This window comes from Oryzias latipes, chromosome 23 (assembly GCF_053564925.1).
Source record: "Oryzias latipes strain Hd-rR chromosome 23, Olatipes_Hd-rR_3.1".
NCBI classification, from domain to species: domain Eukaryota; kingdom Metazoa; phylum Chordata; class Actinopteri; order Beloniformes; family Adrianichthyidae; genus Oryzias; species Oryzias latipes.
This window is the reverse complement of record NC_136259.1, coordinates 6,646,484-6,662,608: the sequence shown is the minus strand read 5'-3', so window position 1 is coordinate 6,662,608 and position 16,125 is coordinate 6,646,484. Positions and strand designations below refer to the sequence as shown.

The 16,125-nt window shown below is 37.9% G+C and overlaps 1 protein-coding gene across 6 annotated transcripts in view; it reads right to left on the bottom strand.

The window, feature by feature from the left end:
• Nucleotides 1–16,125, bottom strand: part of dock4b (dedicator of cytokinesis 4b) — a 152,670-nt gene that overhangs the window by 84,754 nt on the left and 51,791 nt on the right. For all 6 annotated transcript variants that reach the window (XM_011490916.4, XM_020714319.3, XM_020714318.3 and 3 more), the window contains exons 3-8: nt 14,785–14,825; nt 12,829–12,884; nt 12,644–12,740; nt 12,030–12,178; nt 11,102–11,186; nt 2,719–2,870 (exon numbers count right to left, since the gene is read on the bottom strand). In XM_011490916.4, the coding sequence (XP_011489218.1) occupies nt 2,719–2,870; nt 11,102–11,186; nt 12,030–12,178; nt 12,644–12,740; nt 12,829–12,884; nt 14,785–14,825 (580 nt within the window). The remainder of the gene's footprint in view (nt 1–2,718; nt 2,871–11,101; nt 11,187–12,029; nt 12,179–12,643; nt 12,741–12,828; nt 12,885–14,784; nt 14,826–16,125) is intronic.

Genomic DNA, 16,125 nt, shown 5'->3' with positions numbered 1-16,125 from the left:
TTGCTGTGATCTTTAGCTGTAGTTAACCCTTTAAGACCAATAGTTTCACAGCGACACCTAAAGAACAGGCATTTTTGACATACCATAAATCTACAACCGTTCACACGATCCCCGTGAATCATCTGGCGCAGAGAAAAGCGGCTGTTCCTTCTGGCTTTGCACCGATATGCAACGCATTACTAACGTAGAGCGCTGTGGCGCATAGCCGCTCTTCTCGGTGGGAGTATCAACTGATACACTCTTCACAACTATGCACTGCTGCATATCGGCTTCAGAATTTGCTGGAAGTACACTGATTGAGTTTGAAAAGTTACGATAGACGAAAGAATGCTAAAGCTCCGATGTTAAAGGATTTGAACAGACTTTTTTCGGCCGCTTCAACTAGTTTCGGGCGCGTAAGCAGAAGGTACTGAACGACTCAGATGTACATTCTCATAAGCAACTATCATTCCTTTTTGAGCTGTTACACCTGCACACACATACAGGACTGTCATAGTTGCGGAGATTTCCTTCTTTTTTAACACAAAACGGCTTTGCGCAGCGGTGCGAGCATTAAAAAATCCAGTCGCACGCACTGCCAAAAACAAGACCATTTACGATAAAGTGGCAGAGAATGAATGATTAATTTACAATAGAAGTCTAAAGGATTTTGGCTTTTTGGAGCCAACGGGTACTTCCTGTTTGGAACACCAGAGGGAGAGGTCACTTATTCCAGTTCTCATATACAATCAATGGCTTTAACGCAACACAAAGGCTAATTGCCCTCCCCACTAGCTCACCATCCTCTTTCCTGATCTTGATGAATGTACTGGCTCACACCATGAGTAGTGGGGACGATGACCAGCTGACGTGTAAAAATGTTGGATACATGTTGAGTAATCTCAAGGAATTTTTAAAAAAATCATTAAAATACTGACAGTAATGGATCTAGGAAGTACAAGACGTTTAAAAAGATAAAAGTGTGATGAGTGCGAGCGATGGTACAGTAAACCACCGTCACATGAAGAGTCTGTATTGAACACAAAGACGCTGCCGAGGAGCATAGAAGCCCATAGCGTTGGCATGGCGTTGAGACAGCGGGTCAGAGTCCCATCTGGTCCGCAGCGTACACACAAACACAGATACACACACAGAAATTACCAGCCCATAGTGGAGCAGCAAACATGGCTTCTAGCCAGAGAGATTGTGTAAATGTGTTTGTGCCTCCCTGTTTCTGTATGTGCCAGACAGTGAGAGACAACATTGGCAGGCGGCCATTGGGAGAGTTTTCCAAAACGACAAGTGATGAAAACAAACACAGGGGAAATTTCAAAGAGTTTCCAGAATTGAAATAACTTATCGTTTTTAGAGGCCATGAGAAGACAAAGAAAAGAGAAAAAAAATGTAGTGGGTATTGTTTTTTTTAGAAAAAGTGTCATTTGAAGCCCAGTCACGTCATTTTGATGGTTTTAGTTGAGCGCCTGATGCTGCATCATGAGGCAACAGAGAAACATTTTGGTTCGTTTAGTCTTTTTTTTTGTTTTTAATCTTGATATCTCCCCTTGGTTTGGACATCAAACAGAACCTCACGCCATCAATAAAGTGTGAGTTTCCAAATAAAAGTGTTAACACTCTGAAATGCACGTTTTTCGCTCAAACAAATCAATTCTTTGTGTTAGATCTGGATCTGTTATCTGTTGTAGCAAATTTGGAGCTTAAGAATTTTTCTTTAATAAAAAAAGCAGATTATTCTGTAAACAAAAGTAAACATATAAATACAATCTTGTGATAAATACATAGTTTTTCCCAATTCTCTTGTATAGTATTATTTAAAAAATAATATTTTTTCTTAAGAGTGCAAAACCTAATAAAAATCCTTCAAATTGTGCAACTTTATTACATAGACCTTTAATATAATTTTATTTCAAATTAAAAGTCTCCAAGTGACCATTTTTTACACAACCTTGTCAAAGCAGGTCCATTTATTTAGAAATGTACTTTTTTGAGCAGATTGACTGTAGACAAGGTGGATCTGCTTTGTGTGACTCTACATCCTTAAAGCTGCTAGCAGTAAGAGCACATTTAGAACAACCCCAAAGAATTTACACTTTGACAATAATAAAAAACACAATGAGAAAACCCAGTGGATGTGCAGGCCCCACCCACTTGCACTGATTGACAGGGAAAGTCATTTTGCCCAAAGAAGACAAAACAAATAAAAAACACAGTAATAAAAGACTGCATTTGCCATAAAATGTTATACAGTTATATGAATATAAAATGTTTTTTAAAATTAATTTTGCAATTATTTTTAACAATAATAAGTCATTGATCTTACCCCCCCCCACCCCACCCAAAAGAAAAGGAAATATACTGAACACACTGAAAATGTGAGTTATTTTTCAAAATAAAGGTCCTCATTCGTATGTGTCTGGGCATTGTTTATTTACTATTAATGAATTTAAATTCATTTTGGAGCTCCCTATCTAAAAAACCTGTTTATTTACTATCTGAAAAGAGTGAATTCAAATATATCCCCTTATTTGTCACACACCTGGGTGTGTGTATCGTTTTTCTCACTTCTGACCCACCCGTTACAGAAACTGCGACCCAACCCTGTACTGCTGAGTCAAATAGGGAGGCGTTTGAACCCACAAGCTAACAGTCTCAGGCCAAACACTCCACTGCTAGCCCACTGAGCAATGATCCTAACTAATCTTTCACTGGATGAATGATTACCTGAGAGGACGGCCCTCCCGTCCATCATAAATGTGAAAGAAGACCTCTAGCTCCTCCCCCAGGTTGGCGCTCATTAGACTCTTGACGTGCACAAACAGGTGATGGGTGCTGGCGGGCGCAGGGGTTTCCTTCTTACGGTGCCGATTCTCCATCTGCAACACAAACAATAAGACTTCAAATGACCTTTTGGAGTTGGAAAGTTTAGTAAAAGCACCAAATTTGTAGTTTATAGACTTTCTTTGATGCAGAATCAAAGATGTGTCTTCTAATTCCACTGAGACATCTCACTCCCTTCTCCTTTGACTTGCATTTGCGTAAATATTTGAAGACAAAAACATACCTTGGAGGCCCGTTAACGTTAGGAGTTGGGTCATCTAGACCCACTAGACAGTGCTCTGAACCTTTTTTCTTCAATGATTTGTGATCTTCACTGGTGTCCATGGATTACATGAAATCTTTCCACCTTTATCCACCTTTGTCATGGTAAGGGTGGGGTCATTTTGATCACACAAGATAACAGAAGGGTTAAAAGTCTTCATAATATTTTTAATACATTGTGCCTTATAATCCGGAGTGCCTTATTTATGGATTAATTATACTTAATGATGTTGAAGCGAATTTGAGAGGGACACGGCGATCCATCAAAATGTTTGGTTGGGTGTTAATGTGACTATGCTAATATGTCTAACGTGTAGCTGTATCGGCTTGTGTTTTTTTTCTTTTTTTACGTGTCACTAACAAGGTTGGGAGTTAGCGTAGTGACAGTCAAGTTTGCAAACAGGTTACAGCTATAGTGAATACGCTAACGTGTAATGTGTCACAAGCAAATTCCAGAATTACCGTGAACGCCAGATAATCTGTCTTTTGTCTTCATTAATGGGCCTTCTAGTTCAGTTCACTTTAAATAAAGACATAAGTTCAAATATAGACCATTCATTGATAGTGCGCCTTTTAATCCGGTCCGTCCTACAGTACAGAAAATACTGTCGTTAAAAAGTCGTGTAATATAGAAGACTGCCAATAGCACCAGAGGACAACATATTACAACTGCAATTATGACAGAAAATGTAGAAGTTATCATAAAAATATATCATATCAAAACAAGACTGAAAGAAAATGATCAAATCCCAATTTTTAATAGAAATAACTTGTCCATAAGACCAGCCATTCCAATCATTTTTCTTAGAGAAGCAATATTTTTCCTACACAACCTCTTCACCTGGTTGCCTCAGATACAAGAGCATTGATATAACGATTCAGGCGGAATAAAATGTCACACCTCAGTGGGGTCTTTCATTCGCCGTGGGAGTTGCATACTATTTTAAAGTCAGTCCATATGAAAAAGATCAATAAGGGCTCATGCCAGCATAGCCACGCACTGTAAATAGCCTTCAAATCAATGAGAATATTGCAGCTTTGTTTGCACGCATGGCAGTCATTGCTGCTCAAGTATCCACAGATTCTGCATAGAACTGGAGCACATTGAGACTGAAACACTGCCAGATTTACCCTCGTGGCTTGTGGGGGGGGGGGGGGGGGGGGGGAATCAAAAAGAGAAGATTGGTAAAATGGGATTTAAGTGGTGTAAAAAAAAAAACAAGGAAAAAAGAAAGAAATTTGGCATTTCAAACCCCTATCCAACCCAAAAATGCTTAATTAAGAGCAAAGGGGTAACTGCTACAGTCCGCCTGGGAGTATTAATTAAGGATGGTATAAAAGTAGGGTTTCCATTTCTAATTAAAACTTGATATGGACTACAGACATACACAGTGTTGTGTAGTACTGCAGCTGTAACTGTGCTAAAGCCTTTTGCTGCCAACTAATAACAGAAAATTTGACATGACAAATTTTACATGTCCATTATAAAGTCAAAAAATGCCCTGCAGGCAGGCAGAGCAACTGAGACCTGCAATTATTTTACATAAACTGTGATGTGTCACAAATTACAGCCAAAGGCAGAAACACGTCTCTGTTGCCTTATTTCATTAAAGCTGAATTTTTTTTAAAGCAGATTTTTTTTAAAAGCCAATAAAAAAAAAAAAAGTAATAGCCACCTAGCTTAACCCTTTAACTTCGGAGATTTCGCCGGCGACAGCAAAACAACACGCGCTCTTTGAACTAGCGTAACTCTTCAATCATATAAACAAATAAAGTCATTCCAACGGATTCTGGCACGGAAAAGTGGCTTTACATCGAGATGCAACACTTTAGGCAACAAACCGGAAGTACATTTTTTTTAAAGCACGCAACAACAAAAAAAATTTTAGCATGTACCAAAAACATTGACCATTTGTAAAGATTTTATTTAATATAATTTGTTTTATTTGGAAAAAAGACATTCAAGTTAAAATGTATCTGGATAAACTAAGAAAAGCTCTTTTTTTAGGTTATTTAGGTAGATTAGAAGAAAATATGACTTTGCATTAGTAAAATTAGCATCTACATTACAAATATTCCCCGAAGTAGACCTTTACTAAGCTTCATAAAAGACGAACTTCTACTTTTGCATTTTATTTGGTGAAATACAAAAATAAAAAATACACATAAACTGATTTTTTTCCCCATAAAAGTGCTTGTTTGAGAAAAGATTTGTGAAATCCTAACGTATTTTAACTTCGTACAATTCTTGTGCTAAGCTAACTTTTAACTTGGCTAACTCTTAGCCTTCTAGAAGGAAAAAGAAACTCTTATCTAATTATAAACACAAAAAAATGTAAATGACAACGCGAGACAAAATCAAAAATGACAAGCACTTCACAAACACAACAGTAAACAACATGACGAACACATTTTGCTTTGTCACAACTCCTCTGTCTGAGCTAAAAATACAACTGAGCAACACATTTTGAAGGCTGTGCACATGAGACGGCCGTAATTCTGTTTTGGATGGAAAATGACTGGGTTTGTGGAAACCCTGATTTACGCTGTGGGATTTTGTAACAGGGTTATTTTAAGTGTGCAGTTCAGGCCGCCCAGTGGGGGGGTTGTGTGTGTGTGGTTATTTCACAGCTTAAGCATGACTAGACACAAAGGATAAACATGAGAGTCTGGCAGCCCTGCAGGCGTCACGTGATGCTGTCGGCAATGAAAGCAGACTGAGAGGAGGCGAAACACAGAAATGACACGGTCACGTCAGTCATCTTTTCCTCAACAGCAGAGTCTTCCACCTGCCCATCACATTACACAGTTCTTGAGAAGATTCTAGTATTTTCATATTCTTCCATTATCCCTAAAAATGACCTTCTCTATTTGGTGATGTAAGATCTGTGAAAAGAGCAAAAGTGAACCATAAAGAACCTTTTGTAACTGCAAATTCAGAACCAAACCAGAGTTTTGAGTCAATTGTTGCATCACCATTGACTGTATAAAGGAATTGGACTGAGTAATCCGTCCTCTCTGGCGTTCCAAACAGGAAGTACTAGATGCCTCCAAAAAGCCAAAATCCCGTAGACTTCTATTGAGAAATAAGCAGCTATTACTCAGTAAATGTATCTATCAGAATAGCCATTCTTGCTGTGCTACCTTTTGTTTAAGACCTATTCCGTGGCGTGTTGGTTGGTCACCTTTCAGCACATCTCTTCAGGGGTCGTCACAGCGAATCAGCTTTCTGTGATTCTTACATTTGGCTTGGCAGAATTGTTTACACAACCCTGTATTTTCCCCAGGCTGGGGACTGGCACAGGGAGACCCAGACTTTGGCCCCCTTGTGGCTACATAGTTGGGCAGTTGCATGCGTGAAGGGTCTTGCTCAAGGGACCCACACAGGATTAAGCGTTCCCTGGTTATTTGCACGCCAGTCCTGCATCCAGCCAACTGAGCTGTTGTGTAACAAATGGAATGATAGGAAATGAAAACAGGCTCACCTCACGCCAACAGTCCCACCCACAACTCAGAGGTAAATTTCGAATAAACTATGTGCTAGAAAACAACACAGGTTTTTCTCATCATGGGAATGCCTTTAGACTAGATCAAGAGTCAAGGTGTTCTTTTTTTTTCATATTTTTTCTATAGTACAGATTACTCAAGTTATAAACTGGCCAATTAGATGCCTTAACAAAGGTATGTCGTATCACAACGAATTTTCAAAACATTTGACAGATTTTTTCCAAACCGATGTTTAAATGGTAGTGGTGTGGACTTCAACACGCTCTCTCCTGATTGGGGAGAGTGGTTGCCAAAACAAAGATGATTCAGACCAACGGGCTCCAACATGGTGGCCTCCATAATGTGAAAAAATGACAACTGTTTTAACTTCATATTGTTGGAGCCAGAAGTAAGCACTTTTCTATGGATGACGTCACACTCACCCCGTCCAGTTCTTTTATACAGTCAATGTTTGTGATGCGGAATGTTTACATCTTGATATGTTGGGTTTATGATCTGGACTCTTTGCAAAGGAAAAAAGAAGCAAGTTTGAATTTCACTGGCTGTTTTTAGCTTCTTCCTGGCTTAGCGGGAGACTAGGGAGCCAATTAAAGGTTGGATGGAGGACTTGTTTGAAGAAAGCAGAGAGCTTTAGCTTGCTGCTTTAGTTGTTCTGACTAATGCTTTTGGGTTTTTACAGCACTAGTTTGACTACCTGTTTAGTCACAGTTTGACCAAATGTTTTCCTCCAATCAGATTTTTTTTTTTTTTAAAGTTGTACAATCCACACAAAAAATGAACACACATCACCGAGGCTCAGGCTGAAACTGGAAAGATCTGCTAAAAAATGTGATTGTAATCAAGTTTTATTCAGACTGTCTGTCTTTAGGAGAGCTAGTTTTTGTGTGTTTGTGTGGAAGCCATGAATGTGTCTCTTTATTGTGTGGCCGCTATAAAGGAAATGCTGCCATTTGCTGATTTTGTACGCCATTTAGAGGCGTGTCCTGCTTTCATCCTCTCATGTCAGCCTTTTTGTTTTGCCATTTTCAAAAACAAAATGAAAGTACCCCCCCACAAAACAAAAACAGATGGATTAGGAGCTTCTATTACCCCTCTGAAGGGAAAGCCGACAGTGCTTTAGAGTGTGTGCGTGTGTGTGATATGATTGTCTGCGCTCTGTGTGAGGGCAGAGAAGTGGTTACCTCGGTAACAGCGGTTAGATTTTGGAGGAGGTGAAAAAAGGGGAGCGCACGGGGGTAAGTAAGGAAGGGGAGAAATCTAGAGGCAGATGGACGGGAGTCTGAAACTGGAATTAGCTCTTTCATACATGATGAACCCAACAAGGTTAAAGTGGGGTTAGTGCCTTGCTCAAGGACATTTTTGCTTAAAGAAAAACAACTTCAGAGGCCACAGATGGGACCAAAAAACTTACTTCCAATCAGCTCCATTTAGAAGTAAAGACAGCCTTCCTCTATAAAAAAAAAAGTCTGCAAACTTGCTCAAAAATGGCATAAAAATTATGTGAAAGAAAAATTCACGATGTACTTCTCTCACTTTCGGTAATATGCTTGGGAGCAGTTGGGTTTGGAACATTACAGCAGAGGTCTCCAACCTTTTTTTTAGCCATGGACCGTTTTGATGTCAGAAAATGTTTTCACGGTTGAGCTTTTTTTTTTTTAATCTTCCAGATAACAATGTTAAAGAAAAAGTTTCAAACTGTTACACTAGATTTCTGTCCATCTACAATCTGGCAATTTCATGTGAATTTTAACTTTTCCCTTAACTTTTAAAAGGAAAACCTGCAAACTGTCTGTTACACTAGATTATATATTAAATAGACTTCTTCTTAACTTTGGTCTGAAGTTTAAAACAAAAAACTTCAAAATGTCTGATACACTAGATTTGATCTACGTCTTGTCACATATAGAAAATGGCTTGCTTTTGGCTCAAACCAATTGACGTCCATTTTTTTGCGATACGGACCACGTTGGAACTAGACATTTTTAGTAGGCAGTGATAGGCCGGAGTCGGTCTAAATCATCGTTTCTATGGCAACCACTCTCCCCAATCAAGAGTGACCTAGTTGGAAGCCCAGACTCCTACCACTTAAAAGCGAGCTGTCATTAAAACATTTCGAATGTTTGATGTGGGGGGCAGCAGGCACCACATACTTCAGTGAGGTAACTGACTGGCTAGTTTATAACTTGAATAACTACCATTATAGAGAAAAATATCCTGAAAAAAAGTTCTATTTTTACAGAGGCGAACTATTTAAAACCACGAAAGAAGTACAAATAATCCCTCAAGAAACACGTAAATCAACATAAAAGCCAAATCTGGATAAAAATTTGTGCATCAGTTACATGTTTTTAACATGACACTGTATGTGCACAGTATGTACGATAGGGTTGTGCCGATGGACGATACCATCGTCCATCGTGATGGGTGAGTGACATCACGATGGAGAGACACCATCGTGATGCCACACCCCCGCCACGTTGCGAGTCGACACCATAAGCCACGGTTACATGTGCAAAATATCTTGATCGGATCAATCGTCGGATTAGAATCCAACCGTGTACATGGGCCCATAAAAATGTTTTTAGAATATAACAAACGTTCACATGGGTCACACTTTCGGTCGGAATAAATCATTCACACATGCGGAATAGGGTTTGAAAAACCGGAAGAGGTTATAAGTTCCGCCGAGCGGCTATATACATTGACATGTCAGCTCGGTAATATACGAGACGATCTTCTAAACGTGCTTTTATTAACGTTACGGTTATTATGAAGCGCCTGTTCGCTCATCATTTTAATTTTAATCCGTGTGGTCAGTGCTTTTTATGTTGAAGTACGGAGCCGGAAAGAAGCCAGGATTAGCAGTATGCTAACACGGGCTAACAACATTAGCTTTGGGTGGACATAAAATCCATTCGGAAATTTTGCAATCTACATCCTGACTAAACTTAAACATGTAGGAATAACATCAGCCTTTATTTAGACGGGACACAACTGGAAAAGCAAATCCACGTGATTGTTTGAACGCTTTCTAACGACTGACTGACCACTTCTTGTCTATTTTGTTTGTTACTTTTTTTGTTAAAGTCACTTCCCTCAGTTTATACTGGATCATCGCGGATGAGTCATTAGTTGGGAAATAAATTAAATAAAGTAAAATAACGAATAGCAATTATATAAGAATGAAAAATTAAAAATACTCCCCCCCCGGACAATATCATCGTCCATCCCGATGGTTGACAGCAAACATCGTCAACTGCCAATTTAGGGGACATCACCCAACCCTAATGTACGATATAAAATCGTTTATAAATCGTTTACACAGACGTATAACTTGTCCGTTAGACATACGTGGAATGGTCATGGAAATCCACATATTTGTGAATGCATCTAGCAAAAATCACATACAATTGCGAACAATTTACGTAATAATTGCATATAGACTAAAACACGCATAAACTTCGTATTTTTCAACAGCTCAAACACGCATAAACTTCGTATTTTTCAACAGCTCAAAACCAAATACGTGCAAAGACTCGTCGGCTGAAAACCCTTGAAGGACATCTGAGCACACCGACGAATGACGAACGCAAGAAACACTTCTGAATTATGTATATCACGCATTTATCACGAAAGGCCGGTTTATCATTTTAAGTTTAAGTCATTTGATGCAGCTTCATTTTGAAAATTAAAAAGCATTTTTGTTAATCAATTTAAATTGTCAAATTAGACATTTCTAAATAAATTTTGCTACACATTTACCAGAGAAGTTTTTGAAAATGAAATGTCAAATACCATTTTCTTTATCATTTAATTAAGTGACAGAGTAAGTGATGTTGAAGTAGAAAAGGAAAAAGCATTTTGAAGGAATGCTTTTTCATTTTAAGTTTAAGTCATTTGATGCAGCTTCATTTTGAAAATGAAAAAGCATTTCTGTTAATCAATTTAAATTGTCAAATTAGACATTTCTAAATAAATTTTGCTACACATTTACCAGAGAACTTTTTGAAAATGCAATGTCAAATACCATTTTCTTTATCATTTAATTAAGTGACAGTGTAAGTGATGTTGAAGTAGAAAGGGAAAAAGCATTTTGAAGGAATGCTTTTTCATTTTAATTTTGAGTCATTTGATGCAGCTTCATTTTGAAAATGAAAAAGCATTTCTGGTATTGACTTTTATTTTTAATTATGCTACAGAATCGCTTCCATGCATATGTGGTAAAAGTGCAAAATGTGGCTGTGTGACACAGCCTTCACCAACAGCACTCTACACAGTATTGGTAGAGAACTGCTTCACCCTCCTGAAGTGTCTGGTTTGAGTCTAGTCGTTCTCCATGGCCACCCCAAACTCCTCCCATACCGGAGTTTTAGTATCTGCAACTGCACATACAGACTCCCAGACGTTTGGGTCTGCAGAGTTTATCCAGCATCCTTCATCGGTCTCCACCACCACACTGTTTCCCGTAATAATAGAGCCAGAAAAAAAAACTGCTTACCATTCTGTAAAGCTCTGTGACACTGAGTTCATCAGGGTCCACCATGCTGAACTCCTGTCTGGGGACCAGGTCCAGGCCGAGTTGTCTGAAGCGCAGAATCAAAGAGTGTAATGAGAACAGGGAGACAAAAATGAGCTCCTGGTTGACCTCCATTGTAGTTGTTGTAGCTTCACCCCTCAACGGTCCAACTTTGGGTGGAAACGCCGACCTGAATCGTCTTGACCATTACTGGGCCGTTACGGACCGTACCATTGAGTGGAAATAAGGCTTTAGTGAAATGCGCCTGGTCCCGTTTTTACTTTTCTTTTATACAGAACTTCAATCTAAAATTGGTGGGGTCGCTTGATTGAAATGAATTTAATTTATAAACTTACTGTCTTTGAGAAAAAGAGTCTTTGAGAGAAATTGCTCAAGGTGGAACAGTTAACTGTTGAGTTAATGTTTGAAACCTTAAGCAGTTTTTTTTTTATGTATACACACACTAAGACTATTTTGAAATTACAGTGGCCCCTTGCTATATCCCGGTCCACCTTTTGCAGTCTCACAATTTCGCAGATTTTGTATACGTTCAGTTTGCCAAATTTACATAAATCTTTGATCACGATCAGATCTTTGTTTTCATTCTATTATACTTGATTTATTTTTCTGCAAAGGTTTGAACTTTGACGGGTTTAAAAAAGAAAGAACAATGTGAAAGTGTTCATGTCTTACTCAGAAAAGTGTATAAAGTGTGTAGTGAGGGGTTTTACAGCCTAAAAATTTAACATGACTACTTTGCATATTTCTTCCATCACGTTATTTTTAGAATGCAACTCCTGCAATAAACAAGGGACAACTATAAAGGTAGCTTCCCTTTTATTTTTACACAACTCCTGTTGAACCACAGACATTAGTATCATTCACGACACAGAACAAATCCCGTACTCACTCGTTGCCCCAGTCCAATCTGGCAGTAATGTGCTGCTTGACGTCCCTCATCCGGTCATGAGTGAGGTGGCCGACCAGCACCTGCCTCCTCAGGTCCAGGATTTCATTCATCACATGCCAAAGCCGGTGAAACAAATCCCCTTCGTTCTTCTGGGAGGTGAAAACGACCAGTGGAGAGAGATAAGGAAAAGTGTGAGCCAAATACGTCCACCGACCAATGAATAGGAAAACGGGCGAGAAGAAAAAAAGGATGCACGGATAAAAAGATGAAGAAAGAAATAGAGAGATATGGAACGACGTTAGAGAAATGCAAAGAAACTAAAGGGACAGCCCTGAAAAGGAGTTCAAATGGATTTTGGCAAATTAGCAGCAGTGTCCAGCCTCTCTGGACACAAACGTGTGATCTTCGATTCCCCAACTATTCATCACTTCAATTTAATTAGTCCCCCAGATAGCTTAATGGGCCTCAGACAAAATCAATCCAACAAATGCAGGGCTATAAAAAGAGCTGATGGTTCTTTGGTTACCCAACACCAACACACGCTCCTTTCCTGACGGGAGAGAAACAAGGCGCTAGATGTTTCATTTAAACCGGGCGGATGTTTGGGTCTTTACCACATAGAGTTGCTTCCACATGGCACCCCACTCCCGCAGTGTGGATGTCATCTCTGTGATGACAGAGTCCTCGACAGGGATGACCGTCTCAAATTGCCTGAAAAAGCGTCACAAAAAGATTCAACTTTAGAAATCTACTTCCTTGAAAGGATTAAAACAACCAAAATCATAGATTTTTTTTTTACCCTTTGTTCTTGACGTGGGCATTCTTCAAGTGGATAAAACAGGATGGGAAGATCCCCTTTAGAGAACAGGGAAATGTGTTAATGAGAACGCCCCCTTGAGTTGTTTACCTTAAGCTCCATTAGCAGGTTAGTTATTGGAAGTGAAAACAGCACATAGTCAATGCACAGTTATCTGCCCTTGCGGAATAACAATAAATACATTTGAATGAGGAGGAACACAAATTAAATAGAGGAGGACATGGAAATTAGCCAACAAAAAAAAGATGTTGATGTGGGTGTGTAACCATGGACTGAACCCTGACAACTCCTCCCAATTGACTTTGAGAGATCAAAGCAGAATTTAGATGAAACCAAGAGATCATAAACTCAGTCCTGATTTGGGTTATATTGGATATGTGTGTCGCAAAACTTTTCTTTACTGTAAACTAGAAGCCTTATTTATAGAAAAAAAAAATCACTTTCAGAATAGGGTGACTAATTTATGGATGAATTGTTGCTGTACTTACTAACGTCGAAGCAATTTTAAGAGGTACACAGCGGGTTGCTATTGTGAATATGCTAACACAGCTAACGTGTAGCAGTGTTCAACTGTGTTTTTTACATGAGTAACAAGGTTGGAAGTTAGCACAGTAACAGACAAAGTAACGTATGTTTTAGCAGTATTTGTCTGTTTTTTTACGTGTTACTAACAAGGTTGGAAGTTTGTGTTGTCACGGCAACGTATCTTTTAGCGGTAACTGTCTGTTTTTGTACGTGTTACTAACAAAGTTGGAAGTTAGTATTGTCACGGTAACATATCCTTGAGCGGTAATTGGCTGTTTTTTTATGTGTTACTAACAAGGTTGGGAGTTAGAGTTGTCACGGTAACGTATCTTTTAGCGGTAACTGTCTGTTTTTTTCCGTGTTACTAACAAGGTTGGAAGTTAGTGTCACGGTAACATATCCTTGAGCGGTAACTGTCTGTTTTTTTCCATGTTACTAACGAGGTTGGACGTTAGTGTTGTCACAGTAACGTATCTTTTAGCAGTATCAGTCTGTTCTTTACGTGTTGAATACAAGGTTGGGAGTTACAGATTTTGTAAATATGTTAATGCACTTTTCTATTGTGACTAATGTGTAGTGTGTTACAAACAAGTTCTAGAGTTACTGTGAACACAGTTAATACAGTTTGACTGACTAACAGACTTATCTCTAAGTTTTTTCCTGCCTATTGCGCATTTTATTTTACTGTTTCTTATAAATGACATAAGTTATGAAAATAAAACATTCATTGATGGTGCGCCTTATAACTCTGTGCCCTCTATTAATAAGGAAAATACTGTACCTCTTATCATATCAGTGCCCTTAAAATAGTCTGATGGATTATTTGATCGGTCAGGTTAATTCCATTCACTCTACACTTCTGAGAGTGAACCAAACTGTCTGAAAATAAGATGTAGCTACAACAGTTGTTTGTTGGAAGGTGATCTGGCTCAAAATTGGCATTGGCAAACGAGGAGACGCACAGACAAAATCCAAAACCAGCTTGTTCTGTAACTAATATTTAAAACATCTGCAAATATACTCTTTAGTTATTTCACCAATACACTTTTGTTTATAAACCTTTATTAAAAATTATTAAATCTGTAATGGCTTTTTGTAAATTTGCTTTGGAATTTCTCTATTTATACATTATGAATCATTACAATTAAATAGAATTGTAAAAACATCATCCAATATAATCAGACTGTAATGGTGGATAAGAAAAGATCAGATTTGCTTTGCTAAACGTCATTGACAAGTGCAGATTTGTTGTGTAATTTTGACTTTTTCCTGTTTGTACATTTTTTTAAATGTAAATAGGAGTAATCCTGCCGGTAGCACTAACAAATATAACCTGATTTTTTCCTTACCCACATTATGTGTGAGAAAAAAAAATTTAAACTTAAATAAATGCTCCAAAAGAAGTTTACTCACCTTGATATTGGGGTTTTTAAGGATGAATCCCCTGTACCATCCTGTAAACACAATGCACAATATTAATAACCTGCAACTTATCCCTAGCATTTTCTAATTACAGGAAATTTTCTTTACAGGAAAATGTTGAACTAATAATACATTTAATACATTTGTAAACTGAAAGACAAATAAAGATTCAAGTGAACTGCATAAAGCCCTTTTAATGATACAAAAAACAATTTGCCAATAAGCTAAATGTTACTAAAATTATTACTTGTGTTACATGTTTTGATGCTGTTATTTTTTTTTTTTTTTTAATTTCAGCATTTATACAGTTTATAGAAAATTTCTACAGTTGTAAAAGATAAGACAGTCGTAATAAAAGCTACAATATTGTGATAATCAGTAGCTAGCTATGGTAAATTTTGGAGTTTGGAGTTGAGCTAAATGTTAGCATTTAGGGCTACGCTAAATGTTAGTGTTTAGATCCAAGCTGAATTTTTGCTTTAAGAGCAAAACTAAATATTCCAATTTAAAGATAAATAAAACATCAGTGTTTCGAGCAACACCGAAAAATAGTGTTTAGAGCTTAGCCAAATGTTAACATTTTGAGTTAAGTTAATGTCAACGTTTTAGAGCTAAGCTAAAGATAGCGTCTAAAGCTAAGCCAAACATTAGCGGTGGGGAGTCCAAATCCAATCACTCCATGACTACTAGTACTCTTTTTGCATGCTAATTGTTAACGTAGCACCACAAAATAATTAAACCAAGCTGTTATATGTCTGACCTTATTTCAATAGCATTTTCCAACTAATTAATGCCACAATGAAATACATAATTTATTAGAGCTGGGTTGATTAAAACTGATTGATCTAAATCATTACAAACATAATAAATCAATAATCAATCCATAAAAGTAGATATTGATCTTTTATGCCTTTCCTTAATCTAACGCTTAACAGCCGAAACCCACTAGCTTGATGGTAACGTACAATGTAATTTCCCATAGGCTAACGCTAACGACCTAAACACATACATTGCTGAGAAAATGAACAGCTTTATAAACTCACAGGCATGAATTTTCCATACTCTTTTCAGAAAACTATTTTTTAAATAACCATTTGTGGTCAAAAGCACAGATTTTTGCAGTCTTCGGGAATAAAGTATAATGCTATAGCGCAAGCTCCACCTAGTGGCGACATTGAAACCCCTTCCAGGAGAGGCAGAACATAACGATCTGCACATTTTTGTTGGAGCTTTTTTCCACTTGAGAAACCATCTAACACTGTATGGTGTTAACATGCTCATTGGTTTATTATTTTACTAATACATTTACAGTATGAAAACTGTATCAGATTA